Below are 27,985 nucleotides of genomic sequence, written 5' to 3' on the forward strand. Positions count from 1 at the left end.
ATTCATATTCATATATAGTGATTATTGTTTTGACTGCTGCTGAAACAATTAAAGATATTGTGGCACATATTCATATATAGTGATTATTGTTTTGACTGCTGCTGAAACAATTAAAGATATTGTGGCACAACTTTGTCCAACTGTATAAATACACTGTTACACTTGTGAGTTGCGACTTGCCACCTACACATTATATACATCTAGTACTGAGTACCTTGCCTGTGCAGCTAGCTGTGCTGCAAGCTGTGCACGCATGGAATCCAAAGCAAGATAGCACAGATTACAGATAAGATCATAATAGAGCGGTGCTTGCAACGTATTGTGGGCCGGGCACGCATCAATTCATTTATTATCCAAAGTTTTCAATTATCTCTGCAGATATCTGTCCAGTAAAATTAATAATAAACATGCATATATTCATGTGTTGTGCCTATTGGCCATGTGCTACATATGAGAAACTGCAGTCTCTGGTCGATCCCTATGGCTGTAATATGCCATACATTCTTGTCTATATATATATATATACTGTCCTATATATGTGCCCTTCTTTTTTCTTGAGAAAATGTTGGTTTAATTACTTTTTTTTAATAATCCATAAATCTGTTAGAATATACTCTCACCATTTCTAAATATTTGACACCGTTAACTTTTTAAGCACATGTTTGATCGTTTGTCTTATTTAAAAACTTTTGTGAAATATATAAAACTATACGTATACATATAAGTATATTTAACAATGAATCAAATGATAGGAAAAGAATTAATAATTACTTGAATTTTTTGAATAAGACGAACTGTTAAACATATTTTAAAAAAATCAACGGCGTCAAATATTTAAAAACATAGGGAGTATGTTATATTCTCATACATTTGTGTGGTCACCTCTATTTCTCATGCGACAATAATTAAGAGAGAAATGATTTGGGAGCACGAAGCCGAGACCCGAGGGATAAATGGGTGAACAGTTAATAAGTGTGAGAAAGATCTTGAGATGCACAACTCTGCACATTGATATGTGCCTATGCTATATGCACGATCAATATATTTTGTTAAGCGTACTATATATCAGTGTTCACGTTTCACACCATTCGTTTATGTCCTTGCTGATTGGTAAATTGTCGGCAAATTCAGAACTTTCAAACTCTAGGTCTACCGATGATAGTGTCTTCCCACCTCCGCGCTTACGTCCCTATTCCATTAATTGGTTAGTTCTAAATTTCTTGTATTTGGTTATTATTGAAAGTTGTAGTAATAATATATTAATGACGGATATATAAAAAGAGACTAAATTGTTCAATATGGTCGAGTTAGGTCAATAAATTGTGGTGAGGAGATCGAAACACTACAGCGAGAAGCTTTTGCAATGCAAAATGTCTAAGGGAGGGAAAGAATATGAGGTTTCCCATCCTTAAATAGCATATATACCTCTTAAAAGGAGGTACCACAATTAATATTATAAATTATTAGTTATAGGTTGGAGTAGGTTTAGAAACTTATGTCTATATATGTTGTTGAATTTTTCTCCATTTTTAATGAGGTGTAGAAAGTTCTATTAGCTAGGAGGTATATATACTTCACATTATAAGTGTATACCACATCACTGACATTACGATGTATATATATACCTCTCTACACCACTTTACAAATAGAGAAATATCATCGTTGCCAATCTTAATAATACTATCTAGCTCCCTCTGTTCTAAAATATAACTACTCAAATTTAACTATATTCTCTTCACAATATATCAGAAATTTTCGCTATTCAAATTTCCTGTCTACCTCCTCTTATAGAACAATCACAATACCTTATTTAGTTTCATCATTTCTTTTAATACATGTGTCCAACTCTAAAACTTCTCGGAACAACTAAATAACAAAGTTAACAGAAAATAGTGGAAAGGTATATACCTCGATCTTCATGTCGAGAACCTCAAAGAATATGCCACGTGGATATGTAGAAAGGTTAGGAGTGCAGTTCAAACTCGTGTTAGGAAATCAGATGGTAGAAAAGCCCGGGAGTTTCCATGAATTTTTAGGTGGATCAAATGTCGCTAGAGGCAGAAGAAGGCATCCTGGCCATTGGATGCGCACCCAACAAGAGAAGGTATAAATCTCAGCCGTACGTCTTTAAAAAAAATGCGCCACAAATTAATAATGTCAGTCACGGCCACGAATAATCCAGCACGACATCTCATAATTAACGTGCGCGTCATCAATAGCATTAATCACGCACGGTTACACGCTTAATTGCTCTACTACCAAATTGACCCAAACCGTACTCCTACGTACAAATGTACGGTTTCATACAGTGAGTATACGTAGACGAGACCCCTTGCGAAAAAAAAGTATACGTAGACGCGATCTCCGTATATTTGTCCGTACATCGGTACATGTACGGACACATGCCACCTTCGCGCGCCACCTACCTTCGCGCGCCTCCGCCTCCCATCTCTCCCGCCTTTTTCTTCTTCTTCTTCTACCTCTCGCGCGCTAACTCACGGCAACGCGGGAGCTAGCGGCGCCATGGAGGCCGGCCAGGATGACGCGGCGGACAGGCTCACCTACGAGATCTTCTCCATCCTCGAGAGCAAGTTCCTCTTCGGCTATGGCGGCGGCGGCGGCGGCGAGACGAAGAGCTTGCAGTGCGCGCCGCCGGTGTCGAGAGGGAACAGGGTGTGCGTGCTCTCCGTCGACGGCGGCGCGCGCCCGGAGGACGGGCTCCTCGCCGCGGCGGCGTTGGTGCGGCTCGAGGCCGCGGTGCAGCGGCGCGCCGGCAGCAAGGCCGCGCGGCTCGCGGATTTCTTCGATGTCGCCGCTGGCTCCGGCGCCGGGGGCGTCCTCGCCGCCATGCTGTTCGCGCGCGGCCCGTGTGGGCGGCCGATGTACTCCGCTGATGACGCGCTCGGCTTCCTGCTCCGCCGCGTCCGCCGCCGCGGGTGGTCGTCCCGCGCCGGCGGCCTGCTCCGCCGCCCCGCCGGCGCCTTCCACAAGGTTGGCGTTCGCGTGCTCGTCTACTTTTTGTACTACTCGGTATGCGTCTAAGCTCGCGCCATGGCTGGTGAACCAGGTGTTCGGCGAGCTGACGCTGCGGGACACGGTGCGCCCGGTGCTCGTCCCGTGCTACGACCTCGCGACGCGGGCGCCGTTCCTCTTCTCCCGCGCCGACGCCGCGCAGTCGCCGGCGTACGACTTCCGCCTCCGAGACGCCTGCGCCGCGACGTGCGCCCCCTCGGGCGGCGGCGCCGCCGTGGAGGCCTCCTCGGTGGACGGCGTCACCCGGATCACGGCGGTCGGCAGCGGCGTCGCGCTGGGGAACCCGACGGCCGCGGCGATCACCCACGTTCTCAACAACCGGCGCGAGTTCCCCGCCGCGGCCGGCGTCGACAACCTGCTCGTCATCTCCATCGGCACCGGCGAGGCCGCCGGCAGCAGCAGCCGCCACCGCGCGAGGACGCCGGTGATCGCGCGGATCGCCGCCGAGGGCGCGTCGGACATGGTACGTGCCCCCCGATCAATACACCACACGACACGGACGCCACTGTTCACTCTTGTTTTACACGCACACGTAGAGTTGAAGCAAACAGAGTACGCCGCATAATTAATTTGCTAGTACAATTTTTGTACGCATGCATCTCGTCTCGTCTTGCTCGGAGTACTCGACATGAGACTGAGATCTGATCTGGCATGCAAATGCAAATGCAAATGCTGAAATCCATCCAATCCAATCCGATCCCATTAGGTAGATCAAGCTGTCGCCATGGCGTTCGGACAACACAGGACAAGCAATTACGTCCGCATCCAGGTAAAAGGCTACAGTCAAAACCTCTGAGATTTTTGCAGTACAATCGATCAGAATTTGATTGATTTGGGTGGATGGATTGAAATTGTTCGTGCAGGGTATGGGGGTGGCGCGGCGGCGCGGCGGCGGCGTGGCGTGCGGCGGCGAGACGGCGGAGAAGGCGGTGTGGGTGGCGGAGGCGATGCTGCAGCAGAGGAACGTGGAGGCGGTGATGTTCCAGGGGAGGAGGCTCGCCGGCGAGACCAACGCCGAGAAGGTGGAGCGGTTCGCGCGTGAGCTGATCAAGGAACACGGCCGGAGGAAGCAGCATGTTCCGCCGGCGGCGAGCGGCGGCGGCGGCGGCGGACTGGACTGCCATGTGAGCAAGAAACAGCCGTAAGTCAGCCACGGCGAGCGGTGTCGCGGTGGCTGACCGGCCGACCGCCGGGCGTATTGCGGTGTTGTTCGTGCACCTCCGGCGATGGACGTCGATCATACTATCATACAATCGTACTGCATCATGTTAATTAAATAATAATCTCGACCGATCATTTAATTTTCACCTTGTTCTGCTTGCTCCTGTAATTAATTAAATGCGTGGCAGTGGATCACGTCTTGGGCTGATGGTCTCGTCGGCCGCAGCCGCCGCCGCCGCGCTGGTCGCCGGAGTACGACTTCGGCCGGCTGCGCTAGCTTGCGCCGCCGTACGGGAGCAACATAATAAGATTGAAACAAGACAACGGAAAACAACAGAATAAGATTGAAACTGAAGACAATTTATCACAAGTTCACAACTACTCTGTCACTTTGTTCAAAATCATCACAACTACTCTATCACTTTGTTCAAAATAATCACAATTACTCTGTCACTTTGTTCAAAATCATCACAACTCTGTTACTTGTTCAAACTCATCACAACACTCCAGTCACTTGTTCAGAAAACTCCATCTGGCAGTGCAGATCCTTGTTTCATTTCTTGAAAAGTCTCCTCCACCAAGGAACCTTATTAGCCTTCACCTCCTCTCTTAGCTCTTTAATTGCATCCGCGATACCCTGCAGCATCTCTGAAATCCTCTTGGCTACTTCTTCGCATGTCTCCAGCTTGATATCTTTGATGACGTAAGGCACGTAGAACGCCGTGACTCCACCGAAGCCCCCCAGTAGCACCAGCACGATGCGCCACGCAGTGATTGACACGGTGAATTTGGAGGTCAGGATATCATCCCTTGCAACAAACACACAACAGAAAGCAAATCATTTAGTATTTGTCAGAATCTAATTCAACAACACGGTTGAGTGAGTCCATTGCAACAAACACACAACATGAAACGATCAGTTGTCAGTTTAACAACACAGCTGAATCCCTTGCAACAAACACACAACAGCAAGCAAATCATTTATTTGTCAGAATCTAATTCAACAACACAGTTGAGTGAGTCCATTGCAACAAACACACAACATGAAACAATCAGTTGTCAGTTTAATAACACAGCTGATCCCTTGCAACAAATTAAACACACAACAGAAACAGTCATTTGTCAGAATCTAATTCAACAACACAGTTGAGTCCCTTGCAAGTTGCAAGGGACACACAACATGAGGCAAACCATTTGTCAGATTAATAAACAGAGCTGAATCCCTTGCAACAATCACACAACATATGAAGTAACCATTTGTCAGAATCCAATTTAACGACAAAGCTGAATCGCGATATATTAATCGTATTTATACATACCTGTAGTTTCTCCTCACTGAGTGGAGTTCATCTTTAGTTGCAGCCATTTCTTGAGCAAGCTGAGTGCAGTGTAGGAGCAAGGAGCTGTGGCGAGAGTGAGCCAACTCTTCCTGCTGGAAGTTCTTTTGCAGTACCCAAGTAATCGTCTGCTCCATCTTGTTATTCACCATTCTCTCCATACCCTCCACTGTCTTCTCCAGCAATTTCTCAAGCTGATCAGCGCGCTTCTCAGCGATGTCCGCGCGCAACTCAGCAATGCGCAGGTTGGCGTCCCATTTCGCTTCCACATCCTCCAGTCTCTTCTCAAGGCTCCTCACAAGCTGCTCCAACTCGGTGACTCTCACACTGACATCAACGAGTCTGATCCTGTTTGCTCTCCTCTTGTCGCCATTGGCACTGCTGGTGCTGGTATCATCAGGGATGCTGACATTGGGAGTACTTGAGAGGCATCGAGTGGTCTGCATCGAGGACAGACGACGTCGACTCCCTTTAGAAGCAGACTGCACCGGGATCATGATCTTGATGCCGTTGGCAGTGGCGAGAGAGCTGACATTGGTGATGCCCGATGACGGCGGCAGTGTCTTCTTGTCACGCGCATCGTCGAACACGCAGGGCGCCAGGGAGACGAAGCCTCCGGTCGTTTCGCCATGCTCAGGATGGCCACCGCCGGCGACGATCAGGTCGCGGATGAGCTCCACCATGCTGTCGTCGGCCTCGAGCACAACGAATTCAGGGTCTTGGATCGCCGGCAGCGGCAGGTTCTTGACGAGGCAGACGAGCGCCGCGGCGAGGTGGTGTTGCTCTGCCTTGCTCAAGAGGTGACGAGCGCGGAGGAGAGCAGAGTCTTCGGTGGCGGTCGCCGGAGCCACCGGATCCGACCCCAACTTGATGGTCGCGCTCGCGCTCGCGCTCGCACCGGCGGCGCCGATCAGCCAAGGAGCAGACATCCCGACTCCGACCATGGCTTCTCCGCCACCGGAGGCAGCGGCGGTAGGCGACACCATGTCCGCGCCGCCACCGATGATGATCTCCTCGGGGCGGGGGCGGGGGCGGGGGTCCACTTCACCGGCGCGGCTGGAGAGCGCCCTGAGAGGAAGGCACGGCAGCGGGACGGTGGTGGTGGCCCGGGTCGCGCCGTGCGCGCCGGCGGCGAGCATGACGAGGGCGCGGGGGCGAGGCAGGCACGCCGCCTTGGCCTTGCGGCCGGCGAGGGTGAGCGCCCGGAGGAGCAGCAACGGCGGAGACATGCTTGTATTGTACGGTACGGCGAGTCGGCGACCGGAGGCGAATTGAAGTGGCGGCGGCGGCGGCGGCTAGGGTTTCGGGGGATGAATCGAATCGAATCCACCACCACCACCACCACGCGGTGCTCGCCTTCTCGCTCCCTCGTCTCGCTCGGCTGCTGCTGCTGCTGCTGCTGCACAGCTTTCGAGGACGGAAAAGCAGCGGGCGGCCAATGTGTGGGTGACGCGTGTAAGGCGAGAGATTCCATTTTTTCAATTCATCACCTCCAATGGATGCCGTCCAATCTGCAACGGACGGTCCAGATGATCGCCTCGCCTGCCTCCTTCCCGTCTTTCGCGCTGTTACAGCAAACACGTAGTATTAGCCTGTTTATTATACTTAGTTGGACTGATTAGGTTATTATTGTAGTAATAATGTAGAGGAATACATATACATTCATGTCAAGAAAATGAGCCAGATTTTGTGGTATATTGAATCAAAACTTATCAGTGAAAAAGAAGAAACCTGCAATATATATAATTTGCATATGCATTTTTCCTTTTTGCGAGAAGGAATAAAAATGCCTGCTCTGTATTGAAAGCATAGTACTCCAGTTTACAGGATGGATGTGCAGCACAACAAAACAGGGCTCACAGCAGACAATTGAAACCCTTTTCTATCCTTGATCCTTCAGATCACACCCAACATAACCCCAACTAGTGCACTCTACACCTTGCCACAAATTGAAGACAATAACCTTTATAAGGTTTAACCCTCACGCGCTCACGACTTCAGCTTTGCCAATCTTCTCAATATATAGAGCTTTGAATAATCCTATCCAGCTTTGCCAGCGCCTCTGATGTCTCATCTCAATGCCAGCCACCATAACTGCAAGAAGGATGCCAAGTTTGTGAATGGCGGCAACAGGATAACTCAAAGGATTCAATTATATATTTTCTGCTTAACATAAACGATAAATCATTTGGCCTTCAGAATCTGCCAATTTTGCAACAGAAATTGGGCATTAGAGTAGTGCAAGAAGCATCATTGCTGTCCTATTTTGCTTCTCTTGTTTTCTTAATACGTATGAGTATGCGTATCATTTCATTAAGAAGAAACGACGAGGGAGTGGCTAAAACACCTTACACTCCAAACAACAACAGATTGCTATACAAACACAACTCACTCGCCCTGACCTTACCCAGCCGGGGTAAGCAACTTTCTAAGGAACTCGCCGAGCTTAGAAGCCCCAGCCTACACCAAAGACCGTGTGAATGACAATCATAACAATAGAACTAGCCCCATCAAACACACTCATTCCTATACTTCCATATCTCCCAAGCCACATTCATTTTGTTTCTCTTGTTATATGGATATTTGTTTCAAAATCAAAGTAGCACTACAAATTCATACTAGTCAATGTAGAGTTATTTGTTTCTCCTTTGTAGTTCCTTTAATCACTAGAAGTTCTCCTTGTCTCTAACTAGTAAACAAGCATGTTCAATGCACATCATGGGCAACATGAATCGAACCAAACATTTTCTTTTGAATGAGTTGCTAGAAAAAACCCCAAGCATGAAATTAGAAAATAAGATACACTTAAAAAAGGATATAGATACTCACGTTCCATTCATGTGATTTCATGAACCAGGAGAGTACAAGTCATTGGCTAACACATCTACAGTAGCAGTAAATACCACCAAACATTAATGGTCATTGTTCAAGAGTTCATAGCCCCTTATCTACAGTAACACTAACCACAAGAATGAATAATCTAACTAATCTATACTAATGTAATACCCAAAATCTTCAAAATCCAGATATTTAATATATTCCAAATTTCTGTTAGCATGGTTATATGATTGGTGGTAATAAAATGAATTTTTAATCCTTAAAATAATTTTTGAAAGCATGCTCCCGGTGTCATTTCTTCAGTTATAAATTCAGGTTCCTTTAAATTCTTACTATTAGGCACGGGCTATAAAGTGTTATACAAAGAAACAAAAGCAAGTGGTAGTGGAACCATCCCTATAATTTATGCATGCATCAGAGTGGAGTTCAAGCATCCAAGGATGTATTGCCATCTAGAATGCCTAGCAATCCTTACTCTTATATTTCATTATATTGGAAAAACATGGAAGAAGAGGACATGTGGGAGCATGAAACATTACACATGCATATTAGACAGTGATCTGTACAAAATAAATGAATGAAACTATCCATCATTTGTGGGACTGAAATATGTGCTACAAAGCACATATTTAGTTATTTACCAACCGTATCTTCCCTTGTCATTTCACTTTTCTAACTCATTGCATGAACCATCATGGAAAACCAGAGCTTCCATGTGACATTGTAAAATCATAAAGAACCTGAAATTAATGATTTTAAGTTGCAACGCGCTGAAAACATTGTGAAGCCGAAATCTACTTCAGTCCAAAGGAACTGTCGAATAAAAACCTTACTTCCAACGTTAAAATGCTTGTAGAGCGCCTTGACAATGCTGCATCATATCAGTATACATTATAATTTATGGTGATTGTAGTCCCATAAAAGTTTTTTACATTACCCCTGACAAACCCAGTGCAAGTGCTGTTGCCATTTTTATGATGCACCATAAATCAACAATGTTCAGTAAATGAAAAAAAAATATGTGTAGCATCAAAAGTTTCTTAAAGGAAAAGAAAAATAAATGTTGAACGAATTGAATGGCCTTTCGAGATTCATGTGTGATATCTTGTAGTTCATCAAGGCTATGCAGATGGGAAGGGAACAACAAGCCTTGTACAATGGAAAGCAGATGTGTTGTAACAGAAAAAAAGAACGGTAGTGTTGTAACAAATGGTTACCATTCACTTCTTAATGGAAATTAGGAATGTAGCTAGCATGTTCATCCAAAGAAGAAAATACCTTCCATGTGGCTTTCTCCCTTGTTTCAGTTTGCTCGAAAAGGTATTTAAGCATCCCTTTCCCTTGTTGGTCTGTCCATGTTATAATTTTCTAAGCTATCATACTACACAAAGCCATAAAGCGAAAAGGCACAAAATATAAATGTGCATCAACAAGACATGTATATAAAAATATTCTTATATATTGTCATGTTTATGAGAGAAATAAAACTTCATCTGCAAAAAAAGCCTATTGACTAAAACTCGTCTAGTAAAGGATTGCAAAATGACATGTAAATACTGTTATTTTTCCAATCTCATTTTCCCTATGTATTGACATGCTGATCAAAATCTCTATGCCTGTGTTGTGACCAGGCAATCAGGAAAACAGAGAGATGGTATGTTTTCCTTCAAGCTTTACAATTATTTTGTAATGAATATGTAAAAATGATTTGGCTTGATCAATAGAACAACACTTAAGTTCTGAATCATTTTTAGTACATATTATGTTTCTGAAGATTGTTCCTGATTACATACAAAGAAAGTGCTTAAAACTGGAAAAGCTAGCAACTGAAATATTTCATGTTAGATGATATCAGAATTGGAGTAATACCACAATCCTCACAAGTTTTTTAAATTTTTTTAGAAAACGCAGGAGAGCTGCACTTCATTTCATTAAGAAGGAAAACAAACCACCCATACAACCAAGGGCTCATGAGCCCTTCACCCAGAACACATCCACAACTAGCATCACACAAGGCGATACACGACCAAAAACCACCGTACAAAGACCAAAAACCAGCCTAGTGCCCTTGGGTTAGTGACCTACAAAGGAAATCTTGGAGCGCAAGAGCTCTAGCCAGGAACCGAAACCTAGCTTCTGTTGACACTGCCCTCGACACCTCCATGACGCTTGGATCCGCTCCGTTGGAAACACTGTCATTATGGTGTTTCCGAATTTCCCAAGCAACTAGGATAATCAATGAATTGAGCCCCTTTTTCTGCTCCCTATGCATGACATAACTGAACTCGGTGAAACCATTGAACATTTAATGAATTGATCCTTACAGTCCTTACTGAATTTTATTCAAAACTTACCATGTTATTTTTTAGATAATATCATCATATTAAATAAAATATACTGTTATAAACTCGTAACTACTGCCAGCAGTGTAAATGAGTTTAGTGGCAAAAAAGTGTTCTCCACAGGAGATTCAAAACAATTTAAAACAGTTTGTGGATAAAATTCTGAATAAGTTGAGAAAAGAAGTTGATATGCAGTTCATGAACACTATGATCACCTGGAATCCTCAATATGCACAAACTGTGTATCTTTCAGCAAACATCAAAGAATTCAACATAAGAAAAAATTGCTTAGTAACATACAAATTGGTTCCAGGTTAATGTAAAAATATATACATGCATTGTCTTGTAAAACCGTTCACTACATTGTGCACTAGCTAAAAGTTGCTCCCAGGATGATTTCAAAAAGAATATCCTGATTGCATGGAACTCACGAAAAAGAACAAGTTGGGTCCGACTAAAATTGGTTATCAAGCTAAAAGTGGTTCCCTGAGAACCACCCATGACATGCTAGACAATTTTTTTACGCAAAAGGATATAAAGTTCCTGCACTGACAAAAACATAGTAAACGGAAAATTAGGATGAGGGGATGCACAGAAAGTAATGTCCAGATGAATGAACATTAACTGGTTATCCTTTGATAACCCCTTGTTTATGTGGTCAATTGCTTTTATAAATTGTACACTAGATAAAGTCGAACGAGGCTTCTTTTCAATAACCTGAATAAGAATTAATCCACAAAATCTGTTTGTGGATGAATAGCCACAAGGAAAGGATTACCAAGCTAGTAAACTAGTTGATTTATGCAAAACCTGTGACTACTAAATCATACAGGGCATATTAAAGAGCATATTACATAAACATACCTTGATCAAATTTAATATGATAATTGGGTTTCTGTATCTCATCTACCAAGGTCACCAAAATGAAGCTGAGTCGTTTTATAGTCAGTGTTTGGTTGTCCTGCGGTTATAGGAGTGTCACAAAAGTCCTATGTACATAATAATTTTTCCGCAGATTTGCCACAAGGAAAGGATTTAGGGCTTACTTGTGATGTTTGGCTTAATAGAAAATTTAGCTTCTTGAGACCACAGAAGATGTATGGATCCTCCGCATTGCACAACAGATATTATATTTGATGGCATTTTATCTTGGGTGTCTTGAAACACAATTTGCTTTGTCTCAACATCATCGGCGGCAATTTTGATGTGTTTATACAATTCTGGGCCCAGCAAAATGGCATTAAAGCTTAGCTATAACAGTCACTGAAACTTTCTCCTAAATGAGCCATGAACTATATATTAATAATTGCACTGCAAAAGAAGACAATAGCGTAGTAAACATAAAAAAAAGGGCGCATTTGATAATAATGATAAATTACAGGTTCAACACTAGGAGTACAGAGTAGAGTTATTTTTTTTGCGAACACGTAAAAGGAAGTAGAGTTATGTACTAACCATCCTAGCAGCTAGTAAAAATTAGCAATGTGGTTTTGCTGACAAAAACATAATTGCATTTGTTAACAATTGTTATTAAGTGCAACTATACATGAGTTGTCAAAGGTGATGAACAACCAATTTACTACTAGTAAATTCTGCGGTTAAATGCAGACGAGGACACTGGATAAACTACCAGAGACAAGGTCGACAAAATGGCCCCAAATCACAGCTGCAGCAAGATCGCTGGTGGATGGAGCTCGTTGCGGACGAAATTACCGGCCACGAAGACGAAGAAATCAAACCAAAACCGAGCCCCCCGAAAAAAAAATAAATCATTACCAAATGCGAGAGAGACATTGATAAGCATTAAGCAGGCAATCATGGTGTGGTGAGAGAGATTCGAGGAGGCCTCACTACGAAGAAGATGATGACGAGGGAGATCAGGACGAGGATCAACTCGGGATCCTCGCGTTCCCGCCGCGGGCGTAATTGGCGGCTTGCCCTCGCAGCGAAACCCTAGGGCTGGCTCATCCCCCTCTCCGCTCCCACACTCGCCTAGCTTCTTCCCCCTCCTGATCCGCCATAACGAAGGGGAGGCCGAAGAGGTCGGTGCCGCCGGGGACGCCTCGACGTCACCACCGATGGCGCCGCCGCCGGCGAACCTTCGCTTATCGGGAGTTTCGCCGCCGGCGGAACTGAAGCGACGGAGCGGCGGAGGAGGTTTTGATCGCCGTGAGTGGTCCCACAAATTTACGAACTTACGGCCCATTAAGCATATGCGAGATTACGGCCCATCAGAGAATATCCGTAGCGGGCTAGAGTCGGCCCAATATCTGGTCGGGTCGCGAATTTTTTCGTTTTTAGATTTTTTTTAATATTTACAGAAATAATCTATCGACAAAAAAAATTTACAAAAATAGACCCTGCCGCCCCAATGGTGGGCGGCAAGCTGATGTGGCAGATGGTGGGTTGACCGCGCCGTCTGCCGCCATCGGCCAAAATTGCGATTAGGCCCTTGCCGCCTATAGGGCTAATTGCAATTTTGGCCGCCCATAAAGAGCTTGCGGCCGTACTTTTTGCATCTGGGTCGGGGCGGCAAGGGACCCAGATGTAAAAAGTACGGTCAAAAGATTTTTCTATGTTATGTTAATAATAAATAAAGAAGTATTTATTGGTAAAACTTGTTAATATTGTTATAAAAATGTATTGAAGTTGGTTGTTGCGCAATTTCATATGTTAAGTGAGCTATTATTTTGTACCTTATTCGACGTATTAGTACTCGGATAATTTATATAGGCCTATCGCAGTCTGGGTCGTAGAAACATTATATGGACTTAAACGAGGAGAATTATGTAACATGAAGAAATAGTAGTATAATTTGAACATGATATAACTATTTGCATTGCGGTTACATAGATGATATTAGATTCGAACTAGGAGGGAGGTAGTGCAATAGTTGAACACAACGACGATGTAGTAATGGGAAAAGGAAGCATGACAGTAGAAATTTCAATATGCCAAGTTGTCCGATAATAGCTAACCCCTACGTGAGGATCCCTCTCCTCTCTCAAACCGCGCTTTAGTAACCCTGTATTGCTCTAGTAGTTCAAGCTGCACAACACGGCTAGGTGGAGTTAGAACCCTTCTGGTGTCTATCCATTCTCTGTATTGACATCTCCTTGGTGGTTCCTGGGAGGAAAGAATAGATATAAAGCAAGCAAAGTTAGTAAATGTTGTGAGAAAATAAGGATTCATGTAATCAAAATATTCTTACCATGAAATCGTCGTCAAGAATATTTGGAACCTTCGACCCAATGTTGTAGGATTTATGGAACGAAGAACCTGACAACGATCACCACACCTGCATCTTGGACGGGCTTTCCATGGAGGGAGTGCCGTAGTTAGCACCCGCCAGTCGCTCTGTTGTTCACGACATTGTCGTTCATAAAGCCGCTTTTCTCTGTAAGTATTGCTCAGTACTTTCGGATGCGAAATACCAGCGACCTTCTTGTAAACAAGTGGTTAGGTCGAGAACGAGATTTTTTGTATCGACCCACTCGATGTATGCGCAAGCCGTAGTGCGGGTCTGCCGAATAGAGTAGTGTTACGAAGAATAAAGCGATTGCCCATACATAATGAATAAGCATATGCAGATAATAAAATATCTCACGGTCATAGTTAGGGCACCTAAAAAAGTGCCTTCCTCGAATATCAAGATTCCTTGAAGCCATTAGTTGGCATCGATCACCGCATAGGCAGAGAGGACGCTGGCACCAAGGTGGTAGTAGGTATACACAAGGATCGCTACGCCAGTTTGGATCCTCAACACCCCGGCGTCTAGCCATTGACGAAAGCCGGTAGGATTTGTAATGAAGCAAGTGGGGAAGAGAGTACTGAATGTGACTGAGTTCTGAAAGATTGTGAGGCCTCACTCGTTAAGGCGACTTATATAGGCGCAAAAAATCGAGTGATACCCCTGACATGTGAACGTGGTGGGGTATGGTGGGTACGCCTGATTAGCGCCGAAAGTTACATGCCTGATCGGCGCCGAAAGTTACATTGGTCGTATGCGCCAAATGGTGGGCAAATACTCGTATCGCACGCGAATAAAGGAGGCTGCATCGGTGCGGCAGAAAGTAGTCGTGCATGCGCCGAAAGGTATCGTGCACATATAACAACAACGTAGTCATTACACAAGCATACAGTACTGGAAAGTGAAGCAAATAAACAAAGAGAAGACTGCTCTACTGGCCCTGCCCTGCGCCGCGACCACGCTTGGTCCTCCGGGCCTGTGCTCGCACGTGGTCCTGGAAGTAGGTGAAACGATCCGGTGGCACAGCACGGGTAGCACGAGTGTCTGGCGGAGGAGTGGCCTGCGCCTGGTCTTGCGTCTGCACTAGCGGTGCGTCTCCCAGCTGTGAGGGGCCGATGACGTCCTCTGTCGAGCCTGAAGCGAAGTCGAAGAGCAAGGTGGAAGGCAGCAAGCGGTCCGACGACGGCACCACAGAGTACCTATCGTAGGGTAGTCGACCTCTGGTCGCTCCTCGTACAGTGACTCCTCGTACACGTGCTGGTCCACCTCAGGGCGGCCGATCGCAATCCTCTCAGTTGCCCAGATAGAAAGAAAGAGAGGGCACCCACCAAAGGTCGCACTGGGATCCGTCTTCGTGCAAGCCTCACAAAGTGCACGGTACAGAGCCGCCAACAACGCGGAACCCCAGCTCCACTGAGGCACCTCGCCTACCGCGGCATCGGCGATGCTCCTGGCGTAGTGCACGAGTCCCTTGTCGACCGCGTGCCCGTGACCGCCACAGAACATCACCCAGCCAAAAAGCTAGAGCAAGTACGCCTCCAAACAGCGGCTGTAGGAGTACTCGTCGGCCTCCGCCTGTAGCTGCTCGACCTGCAAGCCTTCGATAAAATGTTAGGCACCTTAACTGTGGACTAAATATGTAACACGCTTGTCATTTCAGTACAAAAACACTCACGGTGAACTGAAGCAGCCACCTCTTCGTAGGTCCAGTGTTGCGGTGGTGAGCCAACGGCTCGAGCGGGAGGTGCAGTGTGCGCTGTACTAGTGCGAAATGTGCCGTCAGATCATCCTGCCAGTCCACAGCCGTGGTCACTGGCCCAACAGCGTCTCCCGCGAGCGGTAGCCCCAACAAGTACGATACGTCCTGTAGGGTAGGGGCTACCTCACCGCACGACAAGTGAAAAGTGTGCGTCTCTGGCCTCCATCGGTCGACCAAAGCTGCAAGGAGGGACCTGTCCACAGTCCATCGTCTGGCCGGGTCCGCGTCGCCGGCGGTAGCCTCCACCAGCCGACACATCGGTAGGAGGCCGGCCTCACGCAACCTGCAATAACAAATTAATATGTCATTATAAAAAATATTACAGTGCAACTAATTTATAGTAATACACTGTTCGTACCTCTCGACAAAGGAGTCGTGAACCGTGAGTAACTCACCGCACGTCCGTGCTCGGAACGTCCCAAGCTGAGCCCCCTGCACCGCAGTAAGGTGAGACCGGTGTCGGTGATCTATCGCCGGGTCCAACAACTGAGGTGTATCCTGACGTGCCATCTCTGAAAAATATAGTGTTTCGTGTTAGAACAATTCAAAAAGTAGTAATGTAAAACAAAAGATAACTTGCAAAATTATGAAATAGTAATAAAATCATGAGAATAATTATGTACAACAAGAGTACATGCTATTTAAATATAGCAAACGTTACTAATGGTACATAACGATGACGTGCAATTTAACATATATGTAGAGTTCGATAATATAACATAACATTACGTGTCGAAGTCCGACATACATCAGCATACCTAAAGACGTTAGGCGCCTTAGTTTGACGTTACATCACGAGACCTAAAGACATGACATGCCGAAGTCTGACATTACACGACGAAACATAAACACATCGATAAGTTCGAAACGAATTACAAGCAAAACCACATGCCAACATAGAACATAAGAACTACACCACGTAGCCAGACGTGGCACGACGATGCCTAGGACGTGGTCGAGTGGAGGTAGTGCCTTCACCCGTAGGGCGAGCTCTATCTGCTGCTGATCCTGATAGTCCTGCCTCCGCCGCACTTGGTTTCTCCTTGTCTTTAGGACAATGCTTGTAGGTGTGCCCATGTTCATCGTATTTGCTACAACGCTTCACCCTGCCAGCCTCCGACTCGTCCATATCGTTGCGGATGCGACGAGTCCTCCTCCTTCTAGCCTTGCCTCGGAGCTTCGATGGGTCAGGAATATTGAGTACTTCATCGTTAGTCTCTGTGAACTCCCCAGCTATGCCGAACCCATAAATCTCGCCGCTCCATGTATGATATATTGCTTGCTTACTGAAGTACTGTAACACATATACTGCATCTGGTATGCCACACTCCGCTGCGGCAGCAATGACATGGGTGCATGGCCTGTGGAGCAGCTTCGGCTTTGCACAAGAGCAATGACATATGCCGTCGGCTTTGAGAACACACTCCTGCTTCACTCTCTTGCGGTAGATACCCCTGCCTGCCTTATCTTGACATAGTATCTCAAACCTGTGCTGTTGGGTACTTTGCACTAGAGCTCGATGTTTCATGGCCTTTTTACGCAACTCCTCTAGCTTTTTCTGCATGAAAGTTCCAAACAAAATGCTGTTGTTCGGCATAGAGGGAAGAACTGCCTGGAACTGATCCCTAAAATACCTGCATGTCCCATGTAAAATGAACTCCACTATGCCAACTAGTGGCAGTCCACGGACACCGCGCATCACCCAGTTGTAAACTTCTGCCAAATTTGTTATCATTATTCCATATCTAGCACCACCTGTGTCATACGCCTTGGCCCATTTCTCTTTTGGTTCATGCAGAATCCACTGAGAAAATTTCCGAATCTCCAATCCAGTTCTTCTAACCAATGTTGGACTATCCGTTGGGAGAGGTCCAAGAGCTTGAGGAGGGTCAGCAACGGCGGTCGATGGAGCCGCTGCACGCTGATCACTACATTTGGCTGTCAACTCATCTAATCTCTTCCAAAGCTCATTAAATTTTTTCTCCTGGTTCTGATTGCACAGCCTCTTGAACATGTTCATGAGCTCCTTGTTCTTGAATTGCTTGAAGAAATTAGCTCCCATATGACACATGCACCACCTACTCTGTACATCTTCCCAAACACCATGGTATCCTCGTTCCATACTCCCAAACTGCAACTCTTCTATCGCTCGCAGAATGCCAGCGTGCCTATCATGTATCAGGCACACATTTGGCCTCATACCAACAACTTTTGTTTTAACCAATTTCAGGAACCAGTACCAGCTGTCGGTATTCTCACTCTCAACAAAAGCAAATGCCAAGGGCAATACCTGATTGTTCCCATCTACCCCTATTGCTGTTAGTATCTGGCCCCGATACTTTCCTGTCAAGAATGTCCCATCAATGCAGAGAACAGGACGACATTTCATGAATGCCATCTTGCATGCATGTAGAGCTAAGAACGCCCTTTGCAGCACACTCTTGCCAGGATGTTCAATTGAGGGGAATTTCTTCACTTCGTAAGAGCTCCCAGGGTTTCTTTCCTCGATAACACCAAGCAGGCGTAGCAAATTGTCATACGAGGCTTCGTAAGTTCCAAATCTCATATCTATTATTTTCTGTTTGGCCCACCAGGCCTTGGCATAGCTAATAGTATACTTGTATGTCTCTTTGATGTGTCGGATTATTGACCTTGGTTCATATGTGAGATTATCGATGACATGCACATACATCTCAGATGCAACAAATGCACATGTAATGTTCCTGTGGTATTTCTGAACACCAGGTAGAAAACATGTATGCTTGGTAACGACTGACACTGTCCAATAATCCTTCCATTTCCCCTTATACGCGTGCACTCTCCAGGGACAACCATCTTTTTCCTTAACACACCGAACTTCATATTGCGACCGGTTCGACTTGGCAACCCAAAACTCTCTATGAAGTGACACTGCAAAATATTTTACCGCCTCCTTCATATCTTCTGCTCTACTATAAATCGCTCCCTGAATAACCTCATTTTCTTTGTACTCCCATCTCACACTATCCTCTTCAGAGACGATTAGCCCAGAAAAATCCTCACTAGCCCATTCTGCTGGATTAATATCCGTCTCATCATCTGACGAATCACCTTCCTCTACACGCTCGTTGTCAGAATCCTCCCTCTCCATTTCATCCACAATGGCACCGACAGTCTCCCCCTCGTCGGCCACTCCACCTGGTTGAATGCCCACTGGAGCTACTACGCCCCCGTCCTCTCGTGCGTTGACCTCCTCCACAGAATTCTCATTTACTTCAGCACTTGGTCCCTCGCCATCATCCATGTTCATCTGCACACTTGGATCCTTCGGGTGAACAAACGGAACCAAAGCTAGAGGCCACCCGCGTTGCAATGCATTTTCCAAATACCATCTCCACACTCGAGAGTTTTGAACTGGCATTAGTTCCCAATAAAAACCCTCGGTTGTCCGACTTACTATAACATTGATTGTTATGTCGCTTGTCTGTGGATCAATTCTCAAGCCCCTCATTAACCATCCTTTTATAGAAGGTACACTCCTCTCAGCCGGTCTATCAATTCCCCTTTCTGATACAATAAAATCTGACAGATCTACCCCAGTTGGCCCGTAATGGACGTTTCCTGGTCCATGGTAAACTTGGAATATTTGTTTGTTCGACATATCTGTCAACAAAATAACTAGATCATATTACTCTTTCATGCAATAAACATCTACAACGTAATATCTTCTTGTGTAAGCCAATGCAACGGTAATGTATTGATTCCAAACTAGCAGATCTACGTAGTTACCGATATCTACAATACGCACTTCTAGATTAGTACAACTAAAACCCTAAAAATATAATGCATTTATTCAAACAAATTTTTAAAAAATACACACTATTTAACTCAATAGTCACATATAGGATTTATGAATATTACCTGAAATCGGCGTCTGAATCCAGCAGGGCTTCGCCCCTTCTTCTCTTCTCCTCCCCTCTCTTCTTTTTTTTTTCACTGGATTTGAGGAGGGAGGAATGAGGGCTGGGGGCTGGGCGGCAGGCCTTTTATAGGCAGCGAGACCTGCCAGAGGGCGGCAAGGGGCCGCCTGCAAAATGGCCTGCCCCGACTGGCTTTTTTGCATTCGGGCCCCTTGCCGCCCCACCAGAGAGCGGCAAGGGTTTTTCTGCAAAAAAACCCTCCCTCCGTCACCGCCCGTACCTCCCCCGTTTGCCACGTCAGCTTGCCACCCCAGAGGTGGGTGGCCGGGTCTATTTTTGTAATTTTTTTGGCCGATAGATTATTTCTGTAAATATTTAAAAAAAATCTAAAACCGAAAAAAATTCGTCGGGTCGCCCACGACATGAACTCTTCTTCTCTTTCTAGTACAGAACCGGGGGTGTTAGAAAAAAAAAGAGAATTCTCCCTAAGCCAAGCCGAAGATCCGGCGGCATCCATGTCGTATCGCTCCCTGCTGCACAAGAGGATCCTCCCCGCCGCCGCCGCCGCCGCCACCGCCGCCGCCGGAGCTGCTCTCCGGCGACCGGCGGCCGGCTCTCGCCTTCTCCAAGCCCGACTTCACCAGGTTCGCCTCCCGCTCACGAATCCGTCTTGTTTAGTGTTTACCACTAGTAGTTTTGAATGCGGCTAAGATTGATCGATTATACGTTGCCAAAATCGACCTGCGTCAAGTCGCACAATATCAGATCGATCTATGCGCTTTTCCCGGGTAGAATTTGGTACCTCACCAGCGTGGTGAGCTAGCGACGATTGGGGATTGGGGATTCCATCCACATTCCTACAGTGACAGGTCTTGTCCTGTTATTACTACATTAAGATATACATTGAGATATGCATCAATGAATGCTATATCAATGAATGCTCTTGATATCTTGTTAGGTTATCAATGAATGCTCTTGATATCTTGTTAGGTTTTGGATTGGAACATATATTCAACAGCTACTGTGAATCGATAGTTCAGGGTCTGTTTACTTTGATGCAAAAAAAAAAAAAACCTTACCAAATTTTAGCAATGCCAAAACTTGGCAGCAAACTAAATATAACTATTTTTTTTGACAACTTTACCAAAATTTGGTAAGGTTGAAAATGGCATCAAAGTGAACATGACCTCAGTTACTTTCAAAAAGAAAGCATACATACAGAGTGCTTCGTTGTCAAATTGTTAATATCTTAGCTCAAATTGGTGCAATATACTCACCTCTAATTTTGCCACTATTTGTTTGCAGGGTAATGGAAGGCAACGCAGCAGCAGTGCATTTCTGACGCTGGTTTTAGAGACAGCGAGAAGGATATCGATAGGGAAATAGAACAGCTCGCTCAAAAGTTCGAAGAAAACAGCAAACGGTGGAAGCAAGAACGGGAGGAGTTGGACAACCTCAGGAGGTACACCTCCTCCTAAACATCTTGCAATTTTCTTTTCGTCATATGATTCAATTTAACTCCATCGAATTGACTATTATATACACTACTTCCTTTGTTTCAGGTTATAAGATTTTCTAACATTGTCCACATTTATATAGATGTGTCTAGATTCATTAACATTTATATGAATATGGGAAATGCTAAAAAGTCTTATAATTTAAAACAGAGGTAGTAACAATCATAAATTAATCTACTGATTCTCTTTTTCCCCCTCCATGTTCTTGTCGGAGAAAAGGTTGGATTTGGAAGAGATAGAGAAATCCAGAGAGAGAACACAAAAGATTTTAGACGTCGCCACTGGTGTTAGTGCTGGGTTTTTCCTCGTGGGTATTGCAAGCTATAATAATCTGATATAGCTTAATGAGATGTTACCATCGGAGGCATCTGTTTTTCAGTTTATATTGTAACTATTTATTGTAGTATTAATAAATGTTCAGTGTTGCCAGGAAGGTGGAAATGCCTTGTCTTCTTTACCTACTTTATTTATCCGTCCTAAAATATAATGGATTTTGGGTGTACGTTCTTGTGTATGTGGCGCCTCGAGAATCAAGCTACTTGTACTCTTGTTGTATGAGGTAATATAGGAATTTGCCAAGCATCATGTGACTGACCATGAGAACCATCTTAATTTAGCGATGGCTAGCTTCTCTTCTCAGGTGACGGTGATGGCAGCCATCAATTTCTCGAACAAATGACCCAAATTAGGGTTCAGAGTTAGGGTGGAGGAAGGTAAGTAGGGACTACGGATTGTTCGGGTGTCTATACTACTCCCTCCGTTTTCTAATACATGACATAATTAATGTTTGATACGATGTTTGACCATTTGTCCTATTTAAAAACTTATGTAAATGTTGTTTATTTTGTTGTGACATGTCTTATCATTAAAAAAAACATTTAGACGTGTTTTATACTTTAACATATTTGTCCTAACTTTTTAATAAGACAAATAACCAAATATTATTTTTATAAGTCAACATCGTTAGCTATTAAAAACTGGATAGATGTAGTATAGGAGGTTGACCAGCGGTAGGTGATGGACACGGACATATGCTTCTTGTTCCATCTTGATCACCGGGACTGCAACTGAATCACCTTAATCCTCTTACTCGCACAACCATGGTTGCCTACTTGCCCAAGTATCTTATCACTAACGCTCTACCACTAGCTTTGGGCTCCTCCCTTCTATTGGCTCATAGGATGACCGTGACTTGAATAAAACGAATGGTCAAATATTATGTGAAAAGTTAATGGCGTCATACATTTTGAGGAGGCACTAGTTATTACAAATTATACGTATGACACGGTATTAGTAGTTAGCGCTGTCTATGATGTCTGGCCTTGCAGTTGACGTGGGCAATGAAGAGAAGCAGGGCGGTCTGTAATTCGTTGCTTGTATGAGGTAAAGTATGTCTTAGTTCCTGTTTTATAGAACTTTTGATCCAAGATTTTAGAGCTGGTTCATAGCTTTATAAATTTATGAATATGGATTTACAATTACATTGATAATGAATCATTTTGTTCCCATTTTACATAAAATATAAAATTATAAACCTCTGCAATTTCACATCTATTATGCAATATTGTTTCCGAAATCTTTTGATATGTATGTATAGAGGGTGCATTAGCATATAATTAAGCTTAATTTCTGAAAGATGTGTTTGGAGAAAACGGTCTGAAGAAGAGACGCGCCTTCAACATATATTACGACGACTCTCCTTTTCCTTTTGCTTACTTAATTCTTGTTGGTAATCTTCAATGCATATATCAAATAGTTTGTAATAACGTATGGCTTGAACTTGTCGTCACAGCTAAAAAACAATGGCACGTGGAGGTTTACTGAAAGTTACTAAATACCACGAAGGACGGGCTGCGATTTCGTGATTGTCTAGCTCGGAGCGATCGAGTTGAAACATAAAACAGAAAAGCAAATGGACAACTCGCTGCAGCGTAAAATTGTCGAGCTTATTCATTTGGACTCTAAACAATCTTTTCTAAAAATAAAAAGAAACTAATTGATTCTGCCTAATTAATAGATAAATTGCTATGCCATATCCTTCTTAAATTTGGTCTCTTCCAGATAAGCTTTCTTTATTAATTGATTAATTTACTTAACCAAATCCACTAAGAATATGACTGCTGGTGACCTTCAATCAACCAATCTCTAGAACTCTAATACTCTAATACTGGTACTGACTCTAACCGATGATGACTTTGGAGGTTAATTACTAAATTTTTGTATTAATACGTACAAGCCAGGAGTCTATCTAAGACTTCTTCTTTAAAAAGCTTATATGACTGGAGGAACAAATATTGAGAAAAATGAATTCAACCATCGTACTCAATAAATCATATCGGAAAATGCAAGTGGTACAAGGAGTAATATAATAGGTTGAGGTTTTGCATAAAGGCAATTTTCAAACAGGCAAGGTTTAAAGCTTCAAAGCACGATCTTAATCTATTCATATTATTAATCAGCACACCTGCACGAACTTTGCTTTAACTCATGCCATCAAGTTGTAGTTCCAAACATTCTAGTTTAACATAGTAAAATCTCTAACTTGGGTATATTTATTTTTAGGGTTGTCCATAACCGATTGTTAATACATTATAGGATCCATCAAAACGTACAAACTGTTGTGCTAAATGTTAGCCCTACTCAACTTCAAAACGTACATTTTGACTTAACAGAGTTCTCTCTGGTGGTCTGTCCTCACAGGACCTGGGAGAGAGAATGGTGATCACAATATCTGCATGTTTTCTGCTTGATCTATCTATGCTTATGCATGTTTATACTTCACATCCTGCAAACTATCCCAAAGCATTTGCTGTACGTAGTCTGCAGCTCGATCTGTGCATTTCACCTCGTATTCCATCACATGCATGCTTTATCCCATTATCTCTATGAAAAAAAAAAACTGGCAAGATAGTCCTCAAGTTATATATATATAAATCAACATTTGTTCCAAACTAAGTGCGCATAGATATCATAAGTATATAGAGTGCTCTTACAGAAGAGATCGAGTGCATATCAGATACATAGCCACAACAAAAGATCGAGCGCTCTCCCACACAAGACATCAGAGTGTTCTTACTTCTTACTTAGAGCTGAACCATAAGACAAACTGGCTAACCAGAGTGCAAGCTCTTACATGATCATATTGCTTAATTTTACATAGCCATAGAAGCAAATTAATTGTAGCACAGAAAATAAAACCAGATAGATGTTTGTTTGCTGCTCGCCCTTCTCTGCTTGACTACTGTTTGATGGATATTTTTACCAAAATTTATAGAAAAAATGATAAATCATTGGTCATTAATTTCATATTCGAATATAATTTGCCGCCCAATTTTCCAAAATATATGTGAAGGGTGTCTTTGACACGTGGGCCCAAGAAAATCAAATACAAGGCGGCGTTCAAATATATTAAATATTGGACTCGGTTTGTTGTATAATTTAAATAGAAAATAATGGTTCAAACAGATTTTAAATCCGATGTACAATTCAAAAGATTTGAGCCATGGAAAGAAAAGAAATAAGCAAGTGCTATCGTTACTTGCTTTGGTACGTGAGCATGCAGTCATTATCTCTAATTTGGAGATTAAACGCAGGAGGCCCACTGTCATTAGCACTGTTAATTCTAGGATGATTTAATCGGCAGTAGTTATCTCGTGCAGATCGGTGGATTAGTACGCCTGTTTGCTGTCTTATCCAAGGAAATTCACGCGTGATTTGCCGTTGTATTCGGACGTGGTTGAGAGTCCCAGCCTGATCTATCCATCCCTACATCTGCCTATAAAGCACCTTGACTCCCACTGCTCGGGGGGCTGGCAGATGCATCCATGCAGAAGCGCTAAGGCGCTGCACATACACGCCACGCCGGCGCCGCCGACGCTATGCGCTGCGCAGGGACGCAGGCCCTGCGCCGGTGGCCGGTGGCACATGCACCCACTCAATTCTCGGTGACTTGCCGGCGGCTCGCAAGCAGGCGCGCCGTGCAGTGGAGATTAAACATTCCCCCATCGAGCTGATGTCGCAGGCGGAGATGATCGTGCTAGGCGGTGAGTACGATGAATAATTTCCTCCAATCCTGTTGCTAAATCGGTCGTTCTAATGGATGATTGGAGTACCTCTTTTCTCCTCAACAATTGAAGTGCGATGAAAATCAAATCGCATCTGCTTTCTTGAAACATAAACTTGGGCATGTCTAATCTACGGATCGGACTATCCTCGTATTTTTTTATAATCAAAACATATGTTTTACGGTGCACATGCCGGGAGCGAGCCCCAAATTATAAAACAAGGGAAGGAGATGGGAGAAAATCTCTGGTGCTGAGGCGGCTGACAGAGGAGGAGACGTAGGCAGGCAACTCTGCTGCGTGCTCTGATCTGCTTATAGTTCCACAATCCCATATCCAACATCTACACAATTTACAAGCCGTCACCGGGGCGCACACATGTACACGCCGCCGCCAAGCGCTGCGCCAAGATGCAGGCCCTGAGCTGGTGATGATAAACATTATAGCTACACAAATATTTGGGAGGAATCGGGAGAAGGCAAAGTAATCGTCAAGGAGTCTGCTTCATCATCGCTGGTGCAACTCCAAATTAATCATTCGCCTTCTGTCGAGCCGCGCTTCATCAACATAATTTCTCCGTCAAGTTATTTGTCATCGACAACACAATGGCGCCGTAGTGCTGTGCAGATATTATGCATAGCCCGACATTGTCTCCTAGAGGGAGCAAATATACACCGTAGCGTTGTGCAGTTACGCAGTCCGGACGGTAAAACAGTAAAGTGGAGTACTGGTGAATATGTCATGGATACGTTGTGAACTTGTAGCCATGGATATAAGTATCCCCAACGGCGCATGCACATGCACACGTCATCTTTGTCAAGCAATTAACATGAGCTGCAAATAAATACAAGGCGAGCCTGACCCTCGTGAGGGTTGGACCGTCTAAATTATCAATATCAAATATTGGATGTGGATATTTATTTATATAAACTTGGAATGAGTTTAAGTCTTATTGGCATCAGACCAACCATGATATATACATATTTATATTCATGCCGGATGAATCACACATTGCCTCGTGCATGTCATGTACGAGAGCAATTTCTTCTCTCTCTAAATTCTATCAGATGGATGGGGGTGATTCTCAAAATTCTTGAAGACAACAAAAACAATGCTAGCCAGGAGGGCGAGGCATGCAGATTAAAACACACATCTACATCATGGCCGAGTGTCGACGAGATGAAATGGCTAATTTATCAATATTTGTGCTATGTCCGAGACCGACGAGGCCGGACAACATATTGGCTAAAAGCTAACAAAGCTATAGCCATTCACTCATTTCATTTGTCTATGACCGACGAGGCTAGACGAAATCATGGCTGAGTGCCGACGAGGCCAGGTCACTATACTATTAACACGTCTAAAATGGACGGAGCCGGATACACCGTTGCTGGGCACCGACGAAGCAAAAGCAACCACAAAATCCATGTTTGATGAAGGCCGGGATACATGACTGAGCACCGACGAGGCAAAAGTCACCCGCTTCACCAAATTCCCTCCACACACCGACGTGATGGTAGTGTATTGTGATTGGGTTTTGGCAAAACAAAGCCACCCATTACATATTCACTATATTCACCATTAAATCTGCACCAACCTCAATCTTGGGCGAGCAAATAATTTTGAAGACGACGATCATAAAGCGCAGCTTAATCAGAGGTATTCCATAGGCTCGTCCTATGGATGTAATTAACCGGCAGCCTCATTGCTAGGCGCCGGGAATCAGCAGACTGCACGCAATCTCCAGTTAGCATACCTTTCCATTAAGCATTCCTCGCGAAGGCAAAAGGCGAACTTCTGTGGGAGCCCTCCTATGTATTTTGTAAACATTCATGTTAATGAATCATGATTAATAAAATACAGGGTTTCTCTATTTTCTGTGTGTTCGTTGATTTGTTTTCATCAAACAACTACATGTAGACACGGGCGAAAAGATAGCACCCACCACAAAACCCAAGGAAGTTGGCAAGCCTGCAACCAACGAACAGATCCCTCCTCATCCTCTTCTCAAATGCACGGACCCGATCTTTCATCAGCCTTAATTAAAGAGAGGGAAAAAAGAAGAAGCCATGAGTCACATTTGTATAGTTGTACCCCTATAAAACAGATCTTGGCAGCTGAGCAATTGTACCTCTATAAAACAGATCTTGGCAGCTGAGCAATTGTACCTCTAAGTTTATCTCTAAAATCAGACTTCAACAAACATACTCCCTCTATAGATGTTAATGAATCTAAATACACATACATGTCTAGATTCATTAACATATATATGAATGTGGACAATGCTAGAAAGTCTTATAATATAAAACGGAGGAAGTACTAAACACACACACATCAAGTTTCAGAAAAGCTTAGCTGCTAAAGTCATGTTTGCTGAAGTAATGTGTGTATATCATAGTTTATTTTTGTTGAAAAGAGCAAGTCAGAAATCTGCATATTCACCAATATGGTTTTAAAACAGCAATATCCAAATGCTACTCTTAAGTTTGAACATACTCGCATTCCAAACAGTGAATGCGCGCATTGAAAAGAGCCATAGCGGCACAGAATTTATAAGAAAAATATACTTAATTATTTTAAGTCTTAAGCAGTGTTGACTGAATTTAAAACTTGTTACAAAGAAATCTTTCAAGGTTAATAGAACAGATATTAAACAGGTACTCACATTAGAGTCCAGTTCTTCAGTAATTTATCTCCAAGGTCTGAGACTCACTGTACTTCAAAAATTAGTTGCAGCCCAAACACTCTGCAGTAATGCTGAGACGGTTAGAATTTTTCCTAGCTTGAC

General features: G+C 44.0%; 2 protein-coding genes and 3 long non-coding RNA genes across 6 annotated transcripts; 3 read left to right on the top strand and 2 right to left on the bottom strand.

Moving 5' to 3' along the window:
- The first annotated feature begins 2,377 nt into the window (after positions 1–2,377).
- On the top strand, positions 2,378–4,334 carry LOC4342389 (patatin-like protein 3). The gene is made up of 4 exons (NM_001421967.1): positions 2,378–2,991; positions 3,068–3,496; positions 3,740–3,802; positions 3,897–4,334. Exons 1-4 carry the CDS (start codon positions 2,524–2,526, stop codon positions 4,176–4,178), a joined length of 1,242 nt encoding a protein of 413 aa, NP_001408896.1. The 5' UTR covers positions 2,378–2,523; the 3' UTR covers positions 4,179–4,334.
- Positions 4,335–4,522: 188 nt separating this feature from the next.
- LOC112939577 (uncharacterized) lies at positions 4,523–7,096 on the bottom strand. The gene is made up of 2 exons (XM_026026797.2): positions 5,514–7,096; positions 4,523–5,003 (listed from the first exon to the last, which is right to left on the bottom strand). Exons 1-2 carry the CDS (start codon positions 6,758–6,760, stop codon positions 4,748–4,750), a joined length of 1,503 nt encoding a protein of 500 aa, XP_025882582.1. The 5' UTR covers positions 6,761–7,096; the 3' UTR covers positions 4,523–4,747.
- Positions 7,097–7,259: 163 nt separating this feature from the next.
- Positions 7,260–12,863, bottom strand: LOC107278489 (uncharacterized). Of its 2 annotated transcripts, none has more exons than XR_003243329.2 (5): positions 12,563–12,863; positions 11,758–12,022; positions 11,576–11,672; positions 9,648–9,718; positions 7,260–7,625 (listed from the first exon to the last, which is right to left on the bottom strand). It is a non-coding gene; the product is annotated as an uncharacterized lncRNA (long non-coding RNA). The 2 variants fall into 2 exon arrangements; XR_003243331.2 differs by having other exon boundaries at positions 11,758–11,931; positions 12,563–12,847.
- Positions 12,864–20,086: 7,223 nt separating this feature from the next.
- On the top strand, positions 20,087–21,718 carry LOC107277222 (uncharacterized). The gene is made up of 3 exons (XR_001547516.3): positions 20,087–20,263; positions 20,925–21,081; positions 21,356–21,718. It is a non-coding gene; the product is annotated as an uncharacterized lncRNA (long non-coding RNA).
- A 3,233-nt stretch (positions 21,719–24,951) lies between these two features.
- On the top strand, positions 24,952–26,149 carry LOC136357491 (uncharacterized). The gene is made up of 2 exons (XR_010742797.1): positions 24,952–25,179; positions 25,273–26,149. It is a non-coding gene; the product is annotated as an uncharacterized lncRNA (long non-coding RNA).
- Positions 26,150–27,985: the final 1,836 nt, after the last annotated feature.

The sequence above is a fragment of the Oryza sativa genome, chromosome 7, assembly GCF_034140825.1.
Source record: "Oryza sativa Japonica Group chromosome 7, ASM3414082v1".
Classification (NCBI taxonomy): Eukaryota; Viridiplantae; Streptophyta; class Magnoliopsida; order Poales; family Poaceae; genus Oryza; species Oryza sativa.

What these genes read in the sequence shown, in the direction of transcription:
- LOC4342389 (NM_001421967.1), top strand. Translation starts at nt 2,524, where the DNA reads ATGGAGGCCGGCCAGGATGACGCGGCGGACAGGCTCACCTACGAGATC. An exon ending in CCGAGGGCGCGTCGGACATG is followed by an intron (nt 3,497 to 3,739) that starts GTACGTGCCCCC and finishes CGATCCCATTAG; the next exon opens with GTAGATCAAGCTGTCGCCAT. An exon ending in GCAATTACGTCCGCATCCAG is followed by an intron (nt 3,803 to 3,896) that starts GTAAAAGGCTAC and finishes TTGTTCGTGCAG; the next exon opens with GGTATGGGGGTGGCGCGGCG.
- LOC112939577 (XM_026026797.2), bottom strand. Translation starts at nt 6,760, where the DNA reads ATGTCTCCGCCGTTGCTGCTCCTCCGGGCGCTCACCCTCGCCGGCCGC. An exon ending in TCAGTGAGGAGAAACTACAG is followed by an intron (nt 5,004 to 5,513) that starts GTATGTATAAAT and finishes GTTTGTTGCAAG; the next exon opens with GGATGATATCCTGACCTCCA.